The sequence below is a fragment of the Entelurus aequoreus genome, linkage group LG25 (assembly GCF_033978785.1).
Source record: "Entelurus aequoreus isolate RoL-2023_Sb linkage group LG25, RoL_Eaeq_v1.1, whole genome shotgun sequence".
NCBI classification, from domain to species: domain Eukaryota; kingdom Metazoa; phylum Chordata; class Actinopteri; order Syngnathiformes; family Syngnathidae; genus Entelurus; species Entelurus aequoreus.
The window spans coordinates 24,751,073-24,777,428 of NC_084755.1; the positions used below are offsets into that span (position 1 = coordinate 24,751,073).

Here is a 26,356-nt window from a genome sequence, read left to right on the forward strand (position 1 = left end):
CAGCAACGCTTCCTCCTTCTTCGCCAATCACCCTACAAGCGTGCTACGTTCACAACAAAGAGGATGCAGGATAAAGTGACAGAAATTGAAATTTTTGCATGGTATTATACATCAGGAAGTGTTGTGTAAGAAAGTGTTAAAAATAAAACCATCAAAAGCCATCTGCTTTTGTATAAAGATAAGTTAGGTTAAATGAAAATATTATTATTTTTTATCTTACGCTATATCAAAAATAATTCAAGCAAAATTTAATTGAAATATTGTCGGTGTGGCCCTCCAGCAGTGCTCAGGTTGCTCATGCGGCTCCCGGTAAAAACTAATTGCCCACCCCTGCTCTAGACCATTGCCTGAAATCTGGAAGTGCCTCGAAGTCACGTGATTGCAACCCAGCAATTGTAGTGTAATGTTCAATGTCAATTGCTTGGATTTACATAACGTCATGTCCGGCTCATTTATTATGTGTGGTGGTCAAGCCAGCGTCTGTTCCCAATGGGTACTAGGCGCCATTTAGCCTTTATCGAAGAGAAATGCCATATGCTTGTGTTGTTTTCGGCTGTATGAACCGTTCAAATCGTGGAAAGGATAAACATTTCTTCGGAAGTTCCTCGCAACGTTACCAAGAAGGGCAGAAAAGTGCAATATTTCACGAAAAACTATGAGAAAAGGGAACAGAGCCTGATAATGCACAAGTTTGCAGTGATCACTTCAATTAAGGTTTGTTTAACATACTTTTAACGTTTAGTATTTCCCATAGAAGTATTATCTTAATATTATTTTAATTTCTTAAAACCAGCCGCGTCGCCAGACAGATCAATACTGGGGAACGTGCCCAAGTAAACATTTCACAAAAAAAAAAAAAATCACTTCAGAGTTTTAAGTCTACATAGCATAGACTACAGCGCACATACTACTTAGTATGGTAATTGATTGCGACTGTATTCATTCCACATAAACAATGCGCACATGGCTAATTAATATGGTAATTTATTCACATGTAGCGACTTCAGCTGACTTTAGTGTCAACTGAAGTCGAGCGATAGAGCGAGCAAGCGAGAGAGAGAGAGGCAGGCGATGAGAATCACTGCGTGAGGTAGGTAACGTTAGCCGACAACAACTTGTTAATTATATTATTTTGATTTGACTCAAACTGTAACTCCTAGATGTATATCAGAAAGTTATTCGCCCACAGCAGGGATAAAGCAGCAAGGAATGAGAGGGGTAAGTGAAGTCCTAACATAAGTCTTGTCTTAAGTTAATGCTAAGTTCGCTAACGTTATTCCTTGTATCAAGACAACCATATTAATTTGCTGTATGAGGTGTGGGGGGAATTTCCAGTGAGCATGAAACATAATGCTGGTTATGGTCTGCTGGTTCTGCTCAGGACCTCTGCATTAATGATGATTTTGAGTAAGCTTGTGTGAGTTGATAGATGCAGCCTATGGATGGTGCAGTGGTTCTCAAATGGTCTATCTTCAGGAAGAAAACTTTTTTTCCCTATCATCAAGTCGTGAGCCAACCTTTTAAATCATTCAAGTTTATTTCACAGAAAAATAGCACAGTAGACCTGTCTTGTTAATCGGTTTGTCTTGGACTAAAATAATCTTGTTTTGTGACCAGAAAAATGGCTACAGCTAAAGCATCTGGTTTTGTTGCCAAAAAACATAGTAACATTTATGTACCGTATTTTCCGCACCATAAGCCGCACCTAAAAACCACAAATTTTCTCAAAAGCTGACAGTGCGGCTTATAACCCGGTGCTCTTTATATATGGATTAATATTAATATTTATTTTCATAAAGTTTAGGTCTCGCAACTACGGTAAACAGCCGCCATCTTTTTTCCCCGTAGAAGAGGAAGCGCTTCTTCTTCTACGGTAAGCAACCGCCCCCATAGAAGACGAAGCGCTTCTTCTTCTACTGTAAGCAACCGCCAAGGTGAGCACCCGCCCCCGTAGAAGAAGAAGCGCGCGGATATTTCATTTCATTTGTGTGTTTCTGTAAAGACCACAAAATGGCTCCTACTAAGAGACACGCGTACAAGGTTCCACTGACTTTTGATATTCCTGTGAACCGCACTGTGGATACAACGGGAGCACGTACGGTGAATATCCGTTAGCTTGCCATGCTAACGGCCAGAAACTTCCACCCATGGTGATATTCAAAAGGAAGACCTTGCCAAAAGAGAACTTTCCAGCCGGCGTCATCATAAAAGCTAACTCGAAGGGATGGATGCATGAAGAAAAGATGAGCAAAGAGACCGGGTGACTTTTTTCACGCAGCTCCATCCCTGTTGATCTACGACTGCATGGGCGTCCACATCACAGATGGTGTCAAAAAACAAGTGAAGCACACAGAAGAAGAAGAAGAATTCGAGGGATTTGTGGATGAGTAATAACTTCAGAACGTGAGCTTTAAATGTTTATTTTGTGTGTTGTGTGACATTAACGTTCGAGCAACGTTGAGTTATCGATGTTGCTATTGCTCTGCACTATTTTGAGTGTTACTATTTTTGTGATTGCACATTTGCACATTACATTTTGGGAGTGAACAGAGTTGTTAGAACGCTGGTTTGTAATATATTATTAAAGGCCTACTGAAACCCACTACTACTGACCACGCAGTCTGATAGTTTATATATCAATGATGAAATCTTAACATTATAACACATGCCAATACGGCCGGGTTAACTTATAAAGTGACATTTTAAATTTGCCGCTAAACTTCCGGTTCGAAACGCCTCTGAGGATGACGTATGCGCGTGACGTAAACCGGCGAACACGGGTATGCCTTCCACATTGAAGCCAATACGAAAAAGCTCTGTTTTCATTTCATAATTCCACAGTATTCTGGACATCTGTGTTCGTAAATCTGTTTCAATCATGTTCATTGCATTATGGAGAAGGAAGCCGAGCAAGCAAAGAAGAAAGTTGTCGGTGCGAAATGGACGTATTTTTCGAACGTAGTCAGCCACAACAGTACACAGCCGACGCTTCTTTGTTTACATTCCCGAAAGATGCAGTCAAGATGGAAGAACTCGGATAACAGAGACTCTAACCAGGAGGACTTTTGACTTCGATACACAGACGCCTGTAGAGAACTGGGACAACACAGACTCTTACCAGGATTACTTTGATTTGGATGACAAAGACGCAGACGTGCTACTGTGAGTATGCAGCTTTGGCTTTTTTTTGCGTATGTACGTAACTTTTTTAAAATATATAAGCTTTATGAACCTTGGGTTAGGTGAACGGTCTTTTGGGCTGAGTGATTGTGTGTGTTGATCATGTGTTTGAATTGTATTGGCGTGTTCTATGGAGCTAGGAGCTAGCAGAGGAGCTAGGAGCTAGCATAACACGTACCGTACCGTACGTGCGCGTCACGTACGTAACTTTTTAAAAATATATAAGCTTTATGAACCTTGGGTTAGGTGAACGGTCTTTTGGGCTGAGTGATTGTGTGTGTTGATCAGGTGTTTGAATTGTATTGGCGTGTTCTATGGAGCTAGGAGCTAGCAGAGGAGCTAGGAGCTAGCATAACAAACACGCAGGTGTTATTATGCAGGATTAATTTGTGGCATATTAAATATAAGCCTGGTTGTGTTGTGGCTAATAGAGTATATATATGTCTTGTGTTTATTTACTGTTGTAGTCATTCCCAGCTGAATATCAGGTACCGTGAGTATGCAGCCTTGGCTGCTAAACATTCGATAACTTGACCGTATGTGCGCGTCACGTACGTAACTTTTTAAAAATATATAAGCTTTATGAACCTTGGGTTAGGTAAACGGTCTTTTGGGCTGAGTGATTGTGTGTGTTGATCAGGTGTTTGAATTGTATTGGCGTGTTCTATGGAGCTAGGAGCTAGCAGAGGAGCTAGGAGCTAGCATAACAAACACGCAGGTGTTTTTATGCAGGATTAATTTGTGGCATATTAAATATAAGCCTGGTTGTGTTGTGGCTAATAGAGTATATATATATCTTGTGTTTATTTACTGTTGTAGTCATTCCCAGCTGAATATCAGGTCACCCCCGGCTCTCACAGCATCTTCCCTATCTGAATAGCTTCAACTCCCCACTAGTCCTTCACTTGCACTTTACTCATCCACAAATCTTTCATCCTCGCTCAATTAATGGGGAAATTGTCGCTTTCTCGGTCCGAATCTCTCTCACTTCATGCGGCCATCATTGTAAACAATAGGGAACTTTGCGTATATGTTCAACTGACTACGTCACGCTACTTCCGGTAGGTGCAAGCCTTTTTTTTATCAGATACCAAAAGTTGCAATCTTTATCGTCGTTGTTCTATACTAAATCTTTTCAGCAAAAATATGGCAATATCGCGAAATGATCAAGTATGACACATAGAATAGATCTGCTATCCCCGTTTAAATAAAAAAAATTCATTTCAGTAGGCCTTTAAAGTTTGACTGACCTAACTGACTGTTTTTTTGACATTCCCTTTAGCGCAGCGTAGGTGCGGCTAATAACACGGGGCGGCTAATAGGTAAACAAAGTTTTGAAATATGCCATTCATTGAAAGTGCGGCTAATAACACGGGGCGGCTTATGGTGCGGAAAATACGGTAACTGTCACCAGAAAGATGGCTAAAAATATCGGGTTTTGTTGCCCCAATTAGATTTTTTAAAATATATTTCCATGTCTGTCCTGACAAAGTGGAACAACAGAGTGCTGGAAGAGGTGAGGGAGAGATGGAAATAAAAGAACCCAGAGATGTAGGGGTGCTTTATTTTATGTTTTTACTTTTATAAATGTTCAATTTGCAGATGTTTACTGAAATAAATATTTCAAAAAGATTCATTGCCCTTCCTTTTTGCTTTTATCAGTAATCGTTTAGAAGTCTCGAGTAAAGTGCACGAGTAGGCCAAATGCATTACCGCAGTACATTTCAGGTGATCAATCAAAGATCTAGACAACAACAGTCTGATATGATTGAATATTTTAAAGAACTATTTTTTTTTTATATGATAAATAAGTGCTGAATATGTTTTTTTTCTCGCGCACTGTGCACGCTCTCATGAATTCTTTGTGCCCCAGTACAGTATTAGGTCTAGTGACGCGCCTGCTTAAAACACATTTTTGCTACAAGTGTTTTGTAAAACACCAACTTGGCGAGTATAAATAAAAGAAATATTTTACCATAGGCAGCAACCATATATGAAGCTTTCAGCAAACTCTACTATGCAAAGCGAAAGCGATTTATCAACAACACCCTGAAACGCAGCTGGCTTCGCTGGGCCGAGCTCATTTAAAATGGACTGATGCAAAGTGGAAAAGTGTTCTGTGGTCTGACGAGTCCACATTTAAAATAGTTTTTGGAAACTGGACGTCGTGTACTCAGGAACAAAGAGGAAAAGAGCCATCCGGATTGTTATAGGTGCAAAGTTCAAAAGCCAGCATCTGTGATGGTATGGGGGTGTATTAGTGCCCAAGACATGGGTAACTTACACATCTGTGAAGGCACCATTAATGCTGAAAGGTATATACAGGTTTTGGAGCAACGTATTTCAGCAAGACAATGCCAAGCCACGTGTTACAACAGCGTGGCTTCATAGTAAAGGAGTGCGGGTACTAGACTGGCCTGCCTGTAGTCCAGACCGGTCTCCCATTGAAAATGTGTCACGCAATATGAAGCCTAAAATACCACAACGGAGACCCCCGGACTGTTGAACAACTTAAGCTGTACATCAAGCAAGAATGGGAAAGAATTCCACCTGAAAAGCTTCAAAAATTGGTCTCCTCAGTTCCCAAACGTTTACTGAGAGTTGTTAAAAGGAAAGGCCATGTAACACAGTGGTAAAAATGCCCTTGTGCCAACTTTTTTGCAATGTGTTGCTGCCATTAAATTCTAAGTTAATGATTTTTTGCAAAAAAAACAACAAGTTTCTCAGTTCGAACATTAAATATCTTGTCTTTGCAGTCTATTCAATTGAATATAAGTTGAAAAGGATTTGCAAATCATTGTATTCTGTTTTTATTTATGAATTACACAACGTGCCAACTTCACTGGTTTTGGGGTTTGTATATCATTTGTATTGTATATCGCTCAACCCTAATTGGAATCAATGTTTAAAAATGTGGAAGGGTGTGGGAAAATCGGAATGTAAGACCCGGTTCTCCTCAATGCCAAGATTGGTCGGTGGGGCACACTTTGAACACCCCTGCTTTGAAGTACAGTATATCAAAGTTATTTGTGTTGTTCCTTGAGAATGTAATATGTAATATAATGAGGATGTAACAACTTAGGGTAAAAATGTGAGGGACGTATAGTAGCAAATATAGAAAAATCGCAAGTAATACAGACCCCCATAAATATGTCAATTTTTGACACTCAACCGCCTGGGTTATGCTGATGAATCGAGGCGCCACCTTACGCTATATCAGCTCGCTCCTCCCCCTCCAAACCCTCCTGCTAGCTTGAGGTTGATTTCTTTGATTTCGTCGCAACACATGCAATCAAAGCAAATTTTGTGATTATTGGATTAGATTAGAATTATCTACAATAACCCTCCTTATCTCTTTAAATGTTGTTCATTCATAACAAAGGAGGCTAACGCACAATCTAAGCTTAGGCCTGAGATACAGTATACCTCACTCACTTTTTTAAGTGTAAAATGTATAGATACACACTATTATTAAGTGATAATGAATAATGATGACTAAATGAATGATGAACATGAACAACACAGCGCTGATGCTTTAAAACGAACCTCAAAGGGACTAATTTGCTCTTTTCATGTGTACAACTGATTTTGCTGTACTATTGTGTGGTTATGTAAAATGCTGACATGTCATGCTTTGTTATCACATATTTATACATTATTACCTACTTAGCAGTGAATGAGATGGGTTTTCAGCAAAATAAACAGCCTATTTTTGGAAAGAAAAAGCACACATGGGTGGGTTTTACCACAAAGATAGAGTAATACATTTTTAAAAAAGAAAACTAACTCGCAAACGCTGATTCGCGAAAATGCAGGGAACCAGTCTACTCACTTTTGTGAATACTGTATGATATCAAAAGCATACCCGTATCTCCACAGCGATGTCCAGGTAAGGGTCGTATGTGTCAGACACACTTTTGCAAATGGAACATTTCACTGCAAAGAAAATGAGTGATAAAGTTAAGCATACAAGCAATAACTACATAACCAGCGTAAAAGACATTACATACCTCTTGATCGCAAGTAACCTCCAAAAATCTGGTGAACCAGCGTTGTGGCCTGCGTCTGCCTGTCAAGCCTACAAAAAAACCAAACCTTTTTAGATAACAATTATTGGTAAAAAATACAATAAAATACTGACAAAAAAGGCCTTACTTTGGGTAGCCATTAAGACAGGCTTTTTGCATTGCGTCAATGGTGTACCGCAGGAACTCATGAGCATCTTCCTGGCTACCGAAACGGAAATGTCGGGCAATTTCTGCACACAAAAAACAGTCAATTTGGATAAATCTTCCCAGTGACTAAAATGAAATGAAATTACTATGTACCGTATTTTTCGGACTATAAGTCGCAGTTTTTTTCATAGTTTGGCCGGGGGTGCGACTTATACTCAGGAGCGACTTCTGTGTGAAATTATTAACACATTACCGTAAAATATCAAATAATATTCTTTAGCTCATTCACGTAAGAGACTAGACGTATAAGATTTCATGGGATTTAGCGATTAGGAGTGACAGATTGTTTGGTAAACGTATAGCATGTTCTATATGTTATAGTTATTTAAATGACTCTTACCATAATATGTTACGTTAACATACCAGGCACGTTCTCAGTTGGTTATTTATGCGTCATATAACGTACACTTATTCAGCCTGTTGTTCACTATTCTTTATTTTAAATTGCCTTTCAAGTGTCTATTCTTGGTGTTGGGTTTTATAAAATAAATTTCCCCCAAAAATGCGACTTATACTCCAGTGCGATTTATATATGTTTTTTTTCTTCTTTATTATGCATTTTCGTCCAGTGCGACTTATACTCCGGAGCGACTTATACTCAGAGAAATACGGTACCAATTAATTATTCTAATTCTGGCAACAACATATTTTCAAAAATAGTACCGCTAATCAAATGAAAGTTATAGTGTTAGAGAAGATGCTGGCCTCTAACTGCGCCAAAGAGCACAGTTAATATTTATAATGTAAGGCCACAAAAACATATCGCAATGCATTTAAGGTTTAGAGCAGCCTTTCCTGGGTAATTACCACAGATGTGTATCCCGCCTGCCTCTTAAAAAACACGACCTTATGAAACATTTACAGTCACTTAGTGAGGTTTTCACAGACTAGTGTCCCATCACATTAGCGCTAATGTGACTGGGAAGCCTTTAAGCTCTTACTGGAGGCACAAGGGGGGCCGGTCGATATTTAATGCGGTCATCGCAGCATTCCCAGCAAAAGCGTTCTTTTACACCGACGGCAATGAGTCACATCTGGCGGGGCTGAAATCCAAAACTACTTGTTTTTTGTGATCACACTGAGGCGTGCTTGTGTTTTTGTTTTCCCTTCCAGCTCAGCGCACATATTCAGAAAACATAAAAAAAAACCTACAGGGACCAGCGATTTTTGCGCTAAAGCGTCCAAGTCTGCAGTCACAAGGAGACGGAGAGGGCAAGAGAGGGAAAGATGAGGGAGAGGAGGAGGAGTAAGAGGAGGTGGAGACATGACTGCAGCAGCAAGCACGGGAGGGGGGAGGGTAGGTTCGGGTTGGCGAGGGCGGGAGGGGGATCTTCGAGTGGGTATGTGTCCTTTTGAAAAAAACTAATCACTCCTCTCACCATACGGCGTTCATTCATTCACAGCTTGCACTAGAGTATCTGTGCGCTGCAGTCTGACGTCACATAACACACTGCCCACAGAGTGGCATCATCGGAACACAAGCAGTGTGCGACAAACAAAACCGGCCATCTGGTTGCATGTTGTATCTCCAATACAACATGCAAGCAAAAACCTCTCTCGCAGGAATAAAGCTTGTGCTCTTACTTTTCAGGTCTCTGATGAAGGACACTGGCTTGATGGCATTGCCAGTGTTGGCAAACGTCTGGATGATGTGGTTCTGCATGACGCAGATCATACAGAAGCCTGACTGGTGGCCTGAAAAAGTACAGCAAGTATTGTGAAAATATTGTCAAGATAATGTCATTGTTGCAGCTCAATTTTGGGGGATATACAAAGGAAAAAAACAATGGAAACTATCACAAATTTAAAGGGGTCCTATAACCCAAAGCCAACTTTTTTCAACTGTTGGTACCAATTTTTGTGCATTTGGGATCCCCATAAATCCCCAAATTTGAAATCAAACCATGGAGGCGTGGCGGAGATATTTTACAAAGGTTATGTTATAAAACATTCTTGCGTTTTTCCAAACTTGCTCCAAACAAGCCATTTGGAATTTGAGACTTGCATAACGTATTTTGCCTTAGTTACGTCGGTGGACATCTCAGCCCACCATTTTTATCTAGTTGTAGTCCATCCATCCATTGATCTATTTTCTACCGCTTGTCCCCGTGTTAGTAGACTGGCTATGCAGGCACCAAAAACTACAACATGGCTGAAGATGGGGTGGTGACACAGTCGAAAGGGGCTTGGCGTGGAGGAGGGCTTTGGCAGGTAAGTAAGACCGCCCACAAAAACACCGCATTCTAAAGAGACAGTCAGAAAGCGGTTGGAAGGTGGTCTGTCAATCAAAATCTATGCACGATTTTGATCAAAGCACCACTAATACATGTTATGTAGACCACAAGGAAGTGTTTTAAACGTAGAAAAAATATCATAATATGAACGTTTTAAAGGGGACTTATGGTGATTTTGTTATACATATATAACACTTCCTTGTGGTTCAGATATGTACAGGATATGCTTTGGTGTAAATATTGCATAGATTTAGCCCCATAGTCAGTATTATAACCTGGATTTTTTTAGGTGTGTCTGCAATATGTTCGTTCTGAAGGCGTTCCGACTGCAAATGAAACAACGCCCCACTCTCTCCAAAAGTATATAATTTATATTTATATATATTTTTTATATATCTTTAAGTCGTCACCGTCCCAAACAGTCGAAAATAGTCACCTGTTGCGGCCATAAAGCCCTCTAAAACATTATATTCCTTTTAAATGTAGTAACCTGCACATTAACAATGTTGTTATTATAAGCGCTAACGCCAAATAACTACTTTTGTGGCGCCTTGATAACAGAGAGGGAACTAGCTTAAGTAGCTATATTGACATATCGAGCAAGTAGGCTGCTGCATGGCCTCTGAGTTGGTGAAAGTTAAATCTAGATTATAAATCATGAGAGCTTTATCAATTATGACATTCAACTTGGACCTGGAGATGGTGAGAAAGACACAAAAATACGCTTGTTTGCGGTCAAATTTTGATTTATTTTTTACATGCGTGATGGTTATAATTATTTTTCATCTAAAAGGGACGATATAAACATCCCATTAGGTGGCACCCCAGTCAGAGCAGACATTGTACAGAAGGTATCCCATTAGGCGGCATCCCAGTGAGAGAGCAGACATTGTACAGAAAGTGATTGTTTTATTATGTTCGTATTTCTTTTAGCACTTAGCAATACTGCCACTTGCTGGATCTGGTTAACATTCAGCTTCGAAAATTTGGAGCTCATCCATCGTATACTCAACAATTGGATGATCATTTGGCTCCCATGAAGTCTGCCATGATTAGTAGTAGTTGTAATTTTGTTGATGGAAATAGCAAACGTTGTCATGTGTCTGTGAAATTAATGCAACGCCGTATGCTTAAAATGACCAGAATACGTAAATATTACATGTTATCAATGGGATCGTAACTACATTACAAATATACTTAAAGCGAGTACATAAAACGATCAAGGTTTTTGGATGTTTTTTAGAGCGTCTTATAGGTGAAATAGATCGAATCCCATTACTTCCATTGTTAGCGGACTATTGCTAGCGTTTATTTACGAGTTAGAATGTATAAAAAATAAAACATGTGCTTGCTTACATAAGGATTATGAATGATAGAAAAAATTCCTAAAAATACAGTTCCCCTTTAATGTTTAAATATTCCGCCCGAATGCAACTGAGATAGGCTCCAACACCCGTGACCCCGAACGGGACAAGTGGTAGAAAATGGATGGATGGATATTAGAGATGTCCGATAATATTGGCCTGCCGATAAATGCTTTAAAATGTAATATCGGAAATTATCGGTATTGGTTTTAACCTCCCGATTTTCCCGGGAGACTCCCGAATTTCAGTGCCCCTCCCGAAAATCTCACGGGGCAACCATTCTCCCGGTTTCCACCCGGACAACAATATTGGGGGCGTACCTTTTATGGCACTGCCTTTAGCGTCCTCTACAACCTGTCGTCAACGTCCGCTTTTCCTCCATACAAACAGCGTGCCGGCCCAGTCACATAATATATGCGGCTTTTACACACACATGAGTGAATGCAAGGCATACTTGATCAACAGCCATACAGGTCACACTGAGGGTAGCCGTATAAACAACTTTAACACTGTTACAAATATGCGCCACACTGTGAACCCACACCAAACAAGAATGACAAACACATTTCGGGAGAACATCCGCACCGTAACACAACAAACACAACAGAACAAATACCCAGAACCCCTTGCAGTACTAACTCTTCCGGGACGCTACAATATACACCCCCCCCCCCCCCCCCCCCCATCGAATTTGGAGGTCTCAAGGTTGGCAAGTATGCTCTAGTATACTCTGGACTGAAGCTGTATGCCTTCATTGTTTTTGTAGCTGTTGTTTTGAGGCATGTTTAAATAAATAAAAAAATACTGCACTGTGTGAAAGTCAAAGTATAGTATTTCCCATAGTTGTAGTGGGTATTAAGAGAGCATGTCCCAAATTCCAAGCTGCTGTTTTGAGGCATGTTAAAAAAAAATAATGCACTTTGTGATTTCAATAATAAATATGGCAGTGCCATGTTGGCACTTTTTTCCATAACTGGAGTTGAAGTTATAATAATAATAATAATAATAATACCTGGGATTTATATAGCGCTTTTCTAAGTACCCAAAGTCGCTTTACATGTTTTTCTGAACGCATCATTCATTCACACCTGGTGGTGGTAAGCTACTTTCGTAGCCACAGCTGCCCTGGGGTAGACTGACGGAAGCGTGGCTGCAATTTGCGCCTACGGCCCCTCCGACCACCACTTATCATTCATCATTCATTTCACCGATGTGAGCGGCACCGGGGGCAAAGGGTGAAGTGTCCTGCCCAAGGACACAACGGCAGCGATTTTTTAGATGGTAAGTTGTTCTCTTATTTTGCAAAACCTTGTTTTTGATTGATTGATTGAAACTTGTATTAGTAGATTGCACAGTACAGTACATATTCCGTACAACTGACCACTAAATGGTAACTCCCGAATAAGTTTTTCAACTTGTTTAAGTCGAGGTCCACGTTAATCAATTCATGGTAAAGTTACCATAAACCTACAACAATGGTTTGGAAAGGAACCATCCTGTCCCCTGTGTACAACCCCAGCAACACTCAAGCACATAATGGTTGGCTGTAGAACCAGCCTCACTCAAGGCAGATATACGTGGAGACATAACCAGGTCCTCAGATGTCTAGCTGACAAACTTGAGTGCAGGAGGATATCCATCAACGCCCAACCCATCAACAACCAAGATGTGTGCCGACACCTACCAGCGTTTGTTCAGGAGGGGGAAAAGCTGAAGACGAGACCTTCAAATCCTGATCTAAGCCCACTGAATGCAGCCAGGGACTGGCAGATGCGAGTTGACTTAGATCAGAGGCTCATTTTCCCCCCGGCGATCGCAACGACCACCCTGCGTCCAGACCTCGTCCTATGGTCTGAAACCTGCCATATTGTCTATATCATTGAACTGACAGTTCCGTGGGAGGATGCCATTGAAGAAGTGTATGAACGCAAGAAGCTGCGGTACTCCAACCTTGCAGCTGAGGCAGAGGACAGAGGCTGGAGGGTAAGGGTGCGCCCAGTGGAGGTGGGCTGTAGGGGCTTTGTAGCAAGCACAACAGCAAAGCTCCTTAGGGAGGTTGGAGTCAGGGGGCAGGCTCACACACAGGCCATTAAAGAGCTGGCCAACACAGCAGAGAGAATGAGCCATTGGTTGTGGTTGAGGAGGAGTGACACCAGCTGGGCTGCTAAGGCTAACACCTAATGGGACGCACACACCCAGGGAATTGATCACCCTGGGGTGGGCCCTTCCTCGGCAGAGGGTGTCTTGTGGTAAGCCGGGCCGAAACACCCCGTGACGCTGGGGCACACAACTGAAGATGTGTCTCAATGGTAGAAAAGCCTCCCCCATTGTCACCCAGCCTCATTAGGTATGCGGTCAGGTGCAAGCCTGGCTCAGGGAGGAGGACGCCCCTGCCATGCAGAGTCCCCAGGGATTGTACCAACTAGTCCTTTCGACAAATTCATTGTTTAATGCATCCAGCGGGGCATCACAACAAAATTAGGCATAATAATGTGTTAATTCCACGACTGTATATAGCGGTATCGGTTGATATCGGAATCGGTAATTAAAAGTTGGACAATATCGGGATATCGGCAAAAAAGCCATTATCGGACATCTCTAATGGATATATCTGTCCACATCACTGTCACATCACAATGTAGCCAGACTGCGAAACCCTGCTAACGGCGCTCAAGCTCACACACAAATGAATGAACCTTCTGATTTGATGCTTTGGCATTGTTTAACACGAGTAACCAACTTTCTAACAACATTTAAAAGTCAGAAAAGATCATAGGTCTCTTTTAAAACTGTAGTTTGTAGGTGGTCTGAACATTATATTCTATATTTCCATATTTCCACCACATTCAACGCTCTTCTGATGTGTTTACTTAAATACCGCACTCAGGTAGCTTAAAAGAAGACGATTTAAGCACTTACACACGCGGCTGTGCTCCTTGGAGAGCAGGTAGTTGGCGAGCGGCGGCGTGTAGGTGAGACACTGCACGGTGGAGTTGAGGAAGCAGGTGTTGCCCAGGTTATGGAGGCCAGCCCCTACCCGGTACACTCGCTCCCATTTCAGGGTCAGCTTATTCACCGGAAAGAGCATTTTTTGTGGCGTGGGGATTCCATCACCCTGACCCCCGAAAGAGTTCTCTGAAACTAAACGCCATAGATTAATGCCATCATAAATTTGTCACTTGAGAAAGCACAGGTATTATAAGGATATAAAGGCTAATGATTCATGTGGTCCAATTACCTTGCCTCTTTATTTGCGGGGGCTCTGCAGACTTCTGCCCAGTGGCACCCTCATTCCGAGGATTAAGGATCACATACTTGTTCTTCAAGCTGTCCAACTGGTATGAGAAACCTTTAGTGGCAGGCTCGAACTCGATCTTTTGCAGAAGAACTTTCTTGGCGGAGGAGGCCAGCAGTTTGTTGAGGTCGCCATCATCGCCGGACTCCTTTCGACCTGGTTTTAACGCCTCCTTGAGTTTGTCCACGATCGGCATTGCTGAAACATCACTGATAAGAAAAACAAATAAAAAAGGGTCGTGCGATATAGACGATAAATGATATAAATTTGACCAACAATCATGTGTTTATGACACAGCCGCGTTCTCAACACAATGTAGCATCCTTCCACAGTGCAAATTAGTTTCTAAGTCAGTAACTTTCGCCTCAATGGCAGCACATGGAGTACATTTCTTTCACGTATCATCACTGGATGACTACAGCACGAAGACTACCTAAACATGCAGTAGGAAAGAGGGTACAGTTAGAGCTAGAGCTCTTGAATGTTAACTGAGGTGAGAAGATCGATGCAAAACTTGACAGTAAAGATACCAAGTGTAGTATCGGTATATGGTCGATATTACAGTGATTCCATTGATATTTGTTATTATCACAAAACACCTTTTTTTATCTTTTTTGTAGTTTACAAACTCAGGAAATAAGTATGGAGACACAGGATGGCTTTACAGGCAAAAACCGAAGGATTTAAATCAGAGACAACACAAAAGTAATTTTTGTTTATCTTAAGTTACTTTGCACTATTACATTTATTTTGCTGAAAATATTGCATCTACCGTATTTTTCGAACTGTAAGCGCCCTTAAAATCAATTAATTTCCCCAAAAATCGACAGTGCGCCTTTTAACCCGGTGCGCCTAATGTACGGCTTAATTTTGGTTGTGCTTACCGACCAAGATGTAAGGATAAGTGTGACCAGTAGATGGCAGTCACACCTAAGAGATAAGTGTGTATTACAAGTTTACGCCTGTTCAATAAATGGCGCTAGCAAAGCAAGACTAAAACGTTGATGTTTCATTGATAATAAAGAACATTACACACGCCGTTTAAAAATCTGTCAAAAAGGTTTAGTAGGGCTTTGGTAAGCCACGAAGCCGCACTACTTGATGGATTGTCGTAGCATTACGGCTACCTAGTCAGACGTAGCGTGCTTCAACATCCGGTTATTATTATGGAAGGATCCCAAAAGGGAACATTTAAATTTTTTGGGGGGAGGAGGCGTACAATAAAATATTTGGTCCGAAAAATGCGGCATTAGGAGACATTATCTGCCATTTTGTTTCTCAATATTAGGCAAAACCAACATTACGTACCTATAAGTACCTGTTGTTGTGTATTTGAGATCTGTATAAATCCTTAAAATTTGCACGCGTCCGCCATTGTAGTGCACACCAATGTCACTAAACTCCTTCTTTTTCTCTATCCTCTTGTTGTGGTGCATGCATCCTCCACTGTTGCCATTTCTAATATAAAGTAGTGCACATTTCTAACTAGAGCTGCAACGATTCGTTGACAATAATGTTTGTTGCCGACAATTATATTTGTCAACAATAATCGTGACATCATCCCTCGTGTTTTTCCGGCCGGAAGTGGGTCACTTGCAAAAACATCGGCAGTTAGCTTGCTAGTTATCTTAAATACTAACATGAACACAACAGACATTAATGTATTTCTCCATTAAGAAAAATTATACCCCAATCTAAATTCAAAGTTTCCCCGTATTGTAACTAGGGCTGCAACAACTAATCAATTAAATCGATTAAAATCGATTATAAAAATAGTTGGCGATTCATTTAGTCATCAATTCATTGGATCTATGCTATGCGCATGCGCAGAGGCAATTTTTTTTTTTTTTTTCAACCTTTATTTATAAACTGCAACATGTACAAACAGCTGAGAAACAATAATCAAAATAAGTATGGTGCCAGTATGCTGTTTTTTTCCAATAAAATACTGGGAAGGATAGAAATGTAGTTTGTCTCTTTTATCCGATTATTAATCGATTAATCGAAGTAATAATCGACAGATTAATCGATTATCAAATTAATCGTTAGTTGCAGCCCTAATTGTAACTAAACATGGCGCACCGCCACAGCAAAATCATAGCCGCCACAGCTTGAAAACTAGTTTTTTTTTTACGTAAAACCAAATCGAAGTAATATAAGTAATATAAGCAGAGGATGTCGTTGTGGCTTGTGCATCCCTTTGAGACACTCGTGATTTATGGCTATATAAATTAACTTTGATTGATTCATACAATAATGTAGCCTCCAAAAGAAGTCACACAAAGTCTGATGCCATTTTAAACTTTTATCGCCAATCTTATGACAACAACCAACCCATTTCTAGAAGGTTTTACCTCTGGTGCAAACACTTTCATCTCTGTGCTTCCCCAGACGCACAACAACACTTCCTCCTTCTCCACCAATCCGCTTTCAGGCATGGAGGGTGTGTTTGGTATCATGGGAAAGGTGAACATCAAATCAAAAACCACATGAACATCAAACATTACCACCAGCAGGTCGTTTCATTATAAATTGATATATATATATCCTATTATTTGTACACTATTAATGCATCAAAAATGATGTTAAAAAAATGCATGTGAGTGTCTGGAGCGTAGCAGCATGTCTGCAATGTGGACGTAACTTTAATGTATCCCAGGTATAGCCGCTGACAGCCATGTACAAAATATGCAAATATTAAGAGGACAGTGGTGGCTTTCAAAAAGAGAAAGGCCAACTGGAACAGCAGTGCGAACCAAGTGTGATGTCATGCTCGCTGCAGCTGGCTTTTCGTCGGGAACATCGAGGGACAGAAGTAGTGTCTCTAAGCAAGGGCTGCAACTAACAAATATTTAGATAGATGACTTTAATCGACTAGTCGGATTATAAAGCATATTCATATTTAGTGGCTCTAATTTAGCCATCAACTTTTAAATTCAGCTTGAAATATTTCTAGGCATGTGCTTACTAACAACAATGATGACTAATTGTTCATAAATATGTATGTATACAACTATGCTGCCTATTAGGCTGTTACAAACATTTAAATGACTATTAAACTGTTGTCCATTTAAAAGTTGGGACGAGAAAAATTATAATAAAACAGGTATATTTTTTATGTAAAAAAAAAAAAAGGACCATTAAAATAGCAGCAAACGATAATACAACAAAATTGACTTGCTCAAAAAAGAAACACGCATTTTGTGATGATGTGTTTATAAAAGCTGCACATTGTTACATTATTAAATCATGGCATTTTAGCATTCTAATACCGTAATTTCTGGACTATAAGCCGCACCTGACTATAAGCCGCACCAGCTAAATTTAGGGGAAAATACAGATTGCTCCATATATAAGCCGCACCCGACTATAAGCCGCAGGGTTTTGATGTGTAATTACCGTAGTATATAGGGGTTCCTGCTACCACGGAGGGGATTGTCGGGACAGAGATGACTGTTTGGGAACGCAAAGCGTCCCCTTTATTAACAATAAATCTTTCAATCATTCAATCAAACTTTCACATCTTTGACATGGCGAACAGCATTCGTGCAGAGTACAAATAATACAACGGTGCAAAGTAATACAAAGTGCTCGCCTGTACGTTATCAAAATAACCAGCCTACCGGTATATGAAAAGTCAGTCTTTAATCATTGTGTCATCGTCTTCCTCCTGCGTACTAAAACCACCGAAATCCTCTTCGTCGGTGTCGGAGAAGAACAGGCCGTAAATAAGCCGCACCGTTGTATAAGCCGCAGGGACCAGAACGAGGGGAAAAAGTAGCGGCTTATAGTCCGGAAATTACGGTAGACTCAATGCATATGCATTGATCATTTCTTAACATTTTTATTTATGTTTAATCTTATGATGCAGGCGTATTGGTGCCTAATGTTTAGAGGGTGTGTGTATGTGTGTGAGTGTGGGTGTGTGTATGTGCGCGCGTGCGTTTGTTATTGTGCCTTTCTTCCTTGCATTGCAAATCAATGCTGCTTTAAAAAGTATTTGAATTGATTTAGACAAAGTTTAGCCGGCAGACTTTGGCAATCTAAGGGAAACCCTGAAACTTATATAAACACATTACTGTCTGAACAGCTAAGATATTCACATTGAACATAAATGCTGTGCTGTTTTACCGCTAAGTGATCGATCTATACTCAACATTGTAGAGTTGACAAAGATAAAGGTGTCTTCAACAGGAAGTGAACTCACGTGATGTCACATAAAACGGAAGTGAAGGAAATACAAAATATTTTGTGGTAAAAAAAATATTGATGTAATCGTAGTATCAATTAGATACGCCTCTTGTACTATTATGTGTCTCCATACACAGTGTGGAGTCGCTCTTCTAAGCCAATAATAATCACCTGCATTACAGCAAATGAACTGTGCTTCTTTGTATCTTAAGTATCATTATCAAATTGCGTTATTACTGGAGGACTAGGCTGAACATATTACACACAGAGAAAGAGAATAAGCATCAAGTTTAAATAATGTGTTGATATTGTTAAACTGTCAATAGGACTCACCATAAATACACTAAAACATTTTACAGTTGTGATAGGTATGACTGGAATTGGACTCAGAAGCATAAAACCCTGATTGAAACAACCTTACATTAGACAACCCTGACCTAAAGTAAGGCCCGTGTTGAGATCTCGTGCACGAAAAAAACAGAAATTTAACATGATCTAAACTAAATTGCAACGTGTGTCCTTTGCACAAATAATCAGGGCCATAACCTCCTTTGTGGGACACTGTTAACAAAAAACAGAAACAAAACGACGTACATAAACTGTGAAAATTATTCCTCTGTGCTGCTAGTTTTAGTCTTACGTTCCAATATGTGTCAAATTTTATTTTGTAGGGTTGAAGTAAGGCAACTGTCCCTTTAAATACAATGTAAATGAAGACTTTAAAAGCCTAGAATGCTACATACACTGAACCACAACCACAACAGTCCAGAGTCAGCCACATAAATGGCAAGTAATATTAGTACAACCTCCGAGCAAAATGTAAATAAAAGCATAGGATTATTCAGATGCTCTACAGCACTCTATAGGAAGAGCGAAGGGCTCAGAAGACATCACAGAGGACGTTGGCGTCATGAAGGCGGGGTATGACAAAGAAGGTGCACTATTAGCACAAGGACACACTGACCTTCACGTGCTGCCGTTACTAATATGAAGGATGACACACGGCGCAGTGATGCATCCGCTCCATCAATTGCAAGGTTGATTGATACTGACCTCAGGAAACAGAGTTGCACCACTGTTGTTATGCAATTTAACGAGTCATTTTTGTTTAATTGACGGAAGTAAAAGGACGTAAGGACATAAAATATGAATGTTCTCAGAGGCTATGGAAGCCAGTACTCATGCATAAATGCACTAAAACTAATAATGTGAGTACATCCTGCTTGCTTAATTATATGTATTCTGTATTACATCACAAAATTACACACAATCAAGGACCAGAAAGTGCATGGAAAACCTCAAACTATATATATTTTCTATATCCACACAATACAGATGATACTGGTAAATACAGTATATACTAATGTGTTGTCTTTACAAGGCAGTGTCTTCCCTAGCTTTCCGCTTTTCCATCACATGCTGTTATGGCTACTCATTCAATATGTTTAACTGTCACATTTAATAATAAAAATCCACAGAAGGACTACAAAAGTATCCACCAAGTCAAAACCCACAGCTTCAAGTACATAATTAAAGACTGGCATTGCTGCAAACAATATAACTAAAACATAGGCTTATTCAGTTTGTTTAGAAATATTTTAAGGTTTGAACAATAAAGACTTAGACTTCCTTTTATTGTCATTCAAATTTGAACTTTACAGTACAGATAGGAACGAAATTGCATTGCATTAGCTCGTTGCATTGCAGGATAAAAGAGCAATAAGGTGCATATATAAATAGATATATTACTGTACAGATAAATATATTGCACTTTTGCATATGCATCCACGTTTACGGATGTATGTTATATTGTCTTTCTATTCCAGCGAGTTTATCCGTTTTTGGGGGGAATTGAGAGGATTATTATGATGCGTTCAAGAGTCTTGTGGCCTGAGGTTAGAAGCTGTTACAGAACCTGGAGGTCTGCTACGGAGGCTGCGGAACCTCTTTCTAGAGTCCAGCAGTGAAAACAGTCCTTGGCCTGTTTAATGCAAAAGGTTTCTTTCCCTAGCTGAATTCTGTCGTCATTTGTTGCTGTGGAAAAACATTTAATTACGTATTATGAACATAAAGAGGACACTCTCTTATGGGTAACATTTAAGTCAAGGTGGAGATCGGGAACAACAAAACAATGAGTTGGTTTTAAATATAAAAATACAATTTTAAAACTGTGATGTCAGCATCAATAACAGCTACTAATTTTTTTCAAAACAAAATGACAACAAACTGTACACAGTTTGTTGAACACTTTTTTTTTTTTTTCAGATTTTTAAAACCTTTATTTATAATATTCAACATTTACATATAATCAAAGAAATAATAATAATCAAAGCAAGTACAGAAACAGTACAAAAACAGCACAAAACAGCGCCAGGGGGTTGTAAACTCAATAAAGTAACTAAAATAGAATGCAAAATATATATATGTAACAAAATGTAAAGCCAAGTTCCATAAATAATCCAAATTTGTAACACAGCATCATAGTTTTCACAGCTTTTTGGTTGTTAGAGGTAGAAAGTGTTTTGAAGTAGAGTTATAATTCTTTTTTAAAGGCACAAAAAACAGGTCGGGAATTGAGTAGGGATGATGCTCGAACCCGGTTTTCCCGGTTGTTCGATAAGAAAAGAACCGAGTCCTCGGACTCGAATCCCTTTATGAGAACAGGTATCCGTTATCTTTTTTGTAACACGGTTAACGAATGTAACGCACATTTGTAGTTATTTCCCCACATTTCTGCACAATAACTCAGATATGGTAATACTATAGTAGCGAGCAGTAGAGAATGTGAAGTGATTTGTTAAACCAAATGTGTGTTTATTTCCATTTACAACAACCTATCTGGACTCGATAAGAGAATCGATAATAGGCTCGAACTTGATAATTTCTTATCAAACATCATCCCTAGTATTGACAAACTTACATTTATGAATATAAAACTTAGCCAATAGTATAATGAGGTTGCAAAGGTAAAATTCATTTTCATTTTTTTCTTCATACAGTGTAAACCCAAATAGCACATCCGTATTATGTACTGTATAATGAATATTAAAATCAATGACGTCACCAACACGTCACTCCATTCAAGGTCTTAGTGAGGACCAGCAGGGGGCGCGCCTTCATGGCAGCTCTCCAGCTGTCACCAACACAAACATTCCCTCGTTATTACGCCGTTATACGTCAATTTAGTTACGTGGTGTCAAAAAATGGTGTTTACAAGGTGCCTTCTCAACACCACGGACGTGCCTAATAGTCTTTGCCCGCCATTCGAACGCGACATCTTGGGCCACTGGGGGGGCTAACATGCTAGGTTGCTAACAGTCAATACCCAACAAATGTCGACATTACCTGTCGTCGGAACTGTGACAAAGCGCCACGTTCGCCTCTGCAATATCGTAAACTATTTGTGAATTGCTATTTATTTTCAAATTGGGCATTTTGTGATGATTTTGAGACGTCGAGAGCAGCACACGGTTAGCCAGCATGCTAACTTTAACGTGGCGAGAGGAAAGTCCTCCTTCGATGCTGCAATGTGGTTCGCGTCCCAGGGAGTCCGGCAATGTCCAATTTGTCTTTAAACCCACTATTTTCATCATGAAGTGAACACGACCAAACACAAGTATACATGCTTCTATAGTCTCACCTTAGTTTCGCTCAAAAGCCTGGACGATAGCGCGAACCGCTCCTTAGATGTTCCGTCTCGGGCTGATATTTTCGCCCATGCTGCATTATGAGAGGGCGGTCCCAGGATTGATTGGCACCTAACAAAGACCAATCAGAGAACAAACCCCGCCTTTTTTGAAAAATGCAGCAAATCAGAGAGTGGCTAGTCACTGCTCTGTCAGAAAGGGCTACACGTGACCTGCGGCCAGTGCTGTTTACCTTGTAATGATTGACTGTAAACACCAGAGGGCCCCCAACAAGTTCATTTAAAAATCCCTCTAGTACAGTACTGCACATTTTAATGTGCCTCACCTTGCCACCAGGTGGCTTAACCATGAGATGTTCAAAAACCAGGTTAAAAAGTTAAAGTACCCATGCTCACTGCTCCCCTCACCTCCCAGAGGGTGGTCGTCAAGGGTGATGGGTCAAATGCAGAGAATAATTTCGCCACACATAGCGTGTGTGTATCTTAGACTTAGACTTAGACTTACACTTAGACAAACTTTAATGATCCACAAGGGAAATTGTTCCACACAGTAGCTCAGTTACAATGATGGAAAGTGTAAGGATGGAAAGGACAATGCAGGTATAAATAGACTAAATATAACGATATAAATATAACATATACATAATATTGACATAATATATGTACAGTATATTATATATACTGATATATTATATTATATTATATTATGTCTATATCATATATACAAAATATAACAATGACCATGTACGCACATGACGACAATATTACAGTATATGTGACAGCTACAGCATAAAATAGAGAGTAAATCCAGCAGAAAATAGAAAATAGACATTAAAAACAAAGATAAATAGCTAAATAAATAATAAGATAAGATAAATAGCTGCTCCTCCACATCGAGAGGAGCCAGATGAGGTGGTTCGGGCATCTGGTCAGGATGCCACCCGAACGCCTCCCTAGGGAGGTGTTTAGGGCACGTTCGACCGGTAGGAGGCCACGGGGAAGACCCAGGACACGTTGGGAAGACTATGTCTCCCGGCTAGCCTGGGAACGCCTCGGGATCCCCCGGGAGGAGCTGGATGAAGTTGCTGGGGAGAGGGAAGTCTGGGCTTCCCTGCTTAAGCTGCTGCCCCCGCGACCCGACCTCGGATAAGCGGAAGAAGATGGATGGATTGATGGATGGATAAATAGCTAACATAGAAGGTGTCAAGTAATAGACAGATATATAATATATATATACTGTATATAATAGACAGGTATCCATCCAGCCATCCATTTTCTTCCACTTATCCGAGGTCGGGTGGCGGGGGCAGCAGCCTAAGCAGAGAAGCCCAGCCTTCCCTCTCCCCAGCCACCAAGTAATAAAATAAAATAAGTTTGAATATTTCTCTTTTGGTCTATGCTTTCTATGTAATGTTGGTGTGGTTCCTGTATATTTTGATACATTTTCATGGTCAAAATCGCGGAAATTCCGTGTTTCCCGATCAAAAAAACAAGGCAGACGAGAAGTGAGGCAGACACAGGTGGTGCCTCCACGGCTACACACAAAGTGTATTGAGCCTTTTTTTTTTTTTTTTTAAACTGTATTTATAACAAACATGGCATTTTTATTAGAGTAAGCCAGCGTTGGGGGTGTTTTTTGTCAGATGCAAAAATATTGTTTTATTTCTTGGAATGAAATTGAATTAAATGAATGTGTCTGCCACACGTCTACAACCCTAAATATATCCTGTGGTGTACCTCAGGGATCAATACTAGGACCAAAATTGTTCAATCTCTATATAAATGACAATTGTAAAGTTACAAAAGATTTAAAGTTAGTATTATTTGCGGATGATACAACAGCGTTTTGTTCAGGAGAAAACACACAGAAGCTAATACAAATAATAACAGAAGAAATGAACATATCAAAAAGATGGTTTTACAAAAACAGACTATCTTTGAATCTCAGTAAAACTAAAATAATGCTATTTGGTAACAGAAGCTTGCCAGAAGCTTGTGGATGGCTACCAAAAGCGCCTTATTGCAGCGAAACTTGCCAAGGTGTGGTAATCTGTAATGTCCTTGCTCATTTCTGTTGTCTGCACTCCATGTTCACTCTCTCTCTCGTTCACAGTATGGAGTGCAGCTGACGCAAGGCAGCAGCACACACCTGACAGTAATTAGAAACAGCTTATTTAACCAGGCTGCTGACAACCGGTGAGCGCCGGAACTTTGCCATTGCTTGCAACCTGTTGGTCGTGCCAAGAGAACTCACTAGTTCATCGCGTACCTTTCATCTCAGGTTGGCCCGTATTATTCCTAGCCTTGTCTAGCGTTTTATTTTGTACCTAGCCTATTTACTTCTTTCATGAAGTATATTTTTCCTAGCCTTGTCTAGCGCTTTTAGTTTTGTGTGTTTTTTTTCTCTTAGTAGTTTTTTACATGGTGTGTTTTGTGTTTTCCACCATCGCCTTTGTTTTGCTACCTTGTGCTTCCGCCCAATAAAAGGAAGAACAATTATAAACACAAATTCGTCTCTGCATCCTTGGGATCCACCTCACCGCTTCCTAACAGAAAGTTCCGGCCATACCATGGAACCCGCAGAGACAGACTCCTGGAAAAGAGCATTTCAAGGCCATGCTCAACGGATCAACCAGCAGGGGGACCAGCTTGACCACCTGAGCCGAGGTCTACAGGGGATGTCGGAGCGTCAAGACGCCATGTTGGAGCGAGTCAACATGCTGCTAGCCACCGTCGTACCCACCTCGACCACTGTGCCTGACCAGGCATCCACCCAACCTACACAACCCGCAAGTACCAGCAACATACGGCTATCCCGACCCGAACGTTTTTCCGGGGAAAGGGAAGACGTAAGACAATTCCTGACGCAGTGTGAACTTCATTTCGAGCTAAACGCTTCCGCATTCACCTCTGAGCGGGCTAAGGTAGCGTTTGTTATCTCTCACCTGTCTGGCCGTGCTGGCACCTGGGCGACTGCCGAATGGAACCGCCAGACCACCTCCAGCTCCACATACGCGAACTTTTCCAAATCCTTGAAGCAAATCTTCCAACAACGACTCCCAGGTAGAGAGGCAGCGAGATCCCTTTTCCGGCTGCAACAGGGTTCACGACGGGTCGCGGATTACGCGATCGAGTTCCGCACCATGGCGGCCGATTGTGACTGGGGTCCCTCAGCGCTGTTGGACGCTTTCTTCCTGGGTCTCGCGGACGAGATTCGTCACATGATGATCCCGCTGTCACTCCCGACGAATCTGGATGATCTCATCGAGCTGGCGGTGCAAATCGACTTCCGCCTATTGGAGGAGAGGAGGGATCGACGAGGGAGACAAGCCCCACCTAGCAGCCAATCAGCGCCAGCTAGACCTGCCATCTGCAAGACGGAGCAACTCGAAGACACCTCCCCTTCATGGCAGATAGATGAGCCGATGCAACTGGGAGGCCGCCGACTCACCACCGCCGAGAGGGAACGTCGCGTTCGCCTCCAACTCTGCCTATACTGTGGGGCCGCTGATCATCTCATCTCCCGCTGCAAAGAACTGCCGCGCCCCGCCGCACGGCCACGAGTGCGCCCTCACTCGCCAGAGGACACGTCCACCAGAGGTCGCCGTTCTCCTTCGTTGGCCGCAGGCAGAATGCAGCTAAAAGGTACTCTTTCTTGGTCTAACCAACAAATAGACATTTGCGCTCTCATTGACTCAGGAGCAGATGATAACTTTTTGGATTTTGAGTTCATGAGACTCCATAAGATTCCTGTTGTCAAACTGTATGTGCCCAAGAGGGTGTATTCTCTTGATGGGCGCCTATTAGCCAGCATAACCCACCAGACACTCCCACTCAACCTGCGCTTGTCTGGTAATCATTGTGAGAAAATAATTTTTCTTGTTGTGCCATCACGGTCCGCGCCCGTCATTCTAGGGTTAACCTGGTTACATAAGCATAACCCGCACATAGACTGGCCTCGTTCGGCCATTATTAATTGGAGTGTAACCTGCCACACACATTGTCTTCGTTCCGCTGCAGGATCTCATACACCGCCACCTACCGCTGTTATAGAGAACATAGACTTGACAAACGTGCCCAAGCACTACCATGACTTAAGGGCGGTGTTTAGCAAGGATAGAGCACTCTCACTTCCCCCCCACCGACCCTACGATTGTGGCATTGATTTGCTAGCCGGGGCGGCGTTACCATCGACCCGTTTGTACAAGGTG

General features: G+C 41.1%; 1 protein-coding gene across 1 annotated transcript in view; it reads right to left on the reverse strand.

Annotated features, from left to right (window-relative positions):
• Nucleotides 1-22,255, reverse strand: part of usp36 (ubiquitin specific peptidase 36) — a 43,806-nt gene extending 21,551 nt beyond the window's left edge. The window contains exons 1-7 of the mRNA XM_062036625.1: nt 22,140-22,255; nt 14,252-14,517; nt 13,933-14,154; nt 9,000-9,110; nt 7,336-7,438; nt 7,191-7,258; nt 7,046-7,116 (exon numbers count right to left, since the gene is read on the reverse strand). Of these exons, the coding sequence (XP_061892609.1) occupies nt 7,046-7,116; nt 7,191-7,258; nt 7,336-7,438; nt 9,000-9,110; nt 13,933-14,154; nt 14,252-14,504 (828 nt within the window). The 5' untranslated portion in view covers nt 14,505-14,517; nt 22,140-22,255. The remainder of the gene's footprint in view (nt 1-7,045; nt 7,117-7,190; nt 7,259-7,335; nt 7,439-8,999; nt 9,111-13,932; nt 14,155-14,251; nt 14,518-22,139) is intronic.
• Between the last annotated feature and the right edge of the window lie 4,101 nt (nt 22,256-26,356).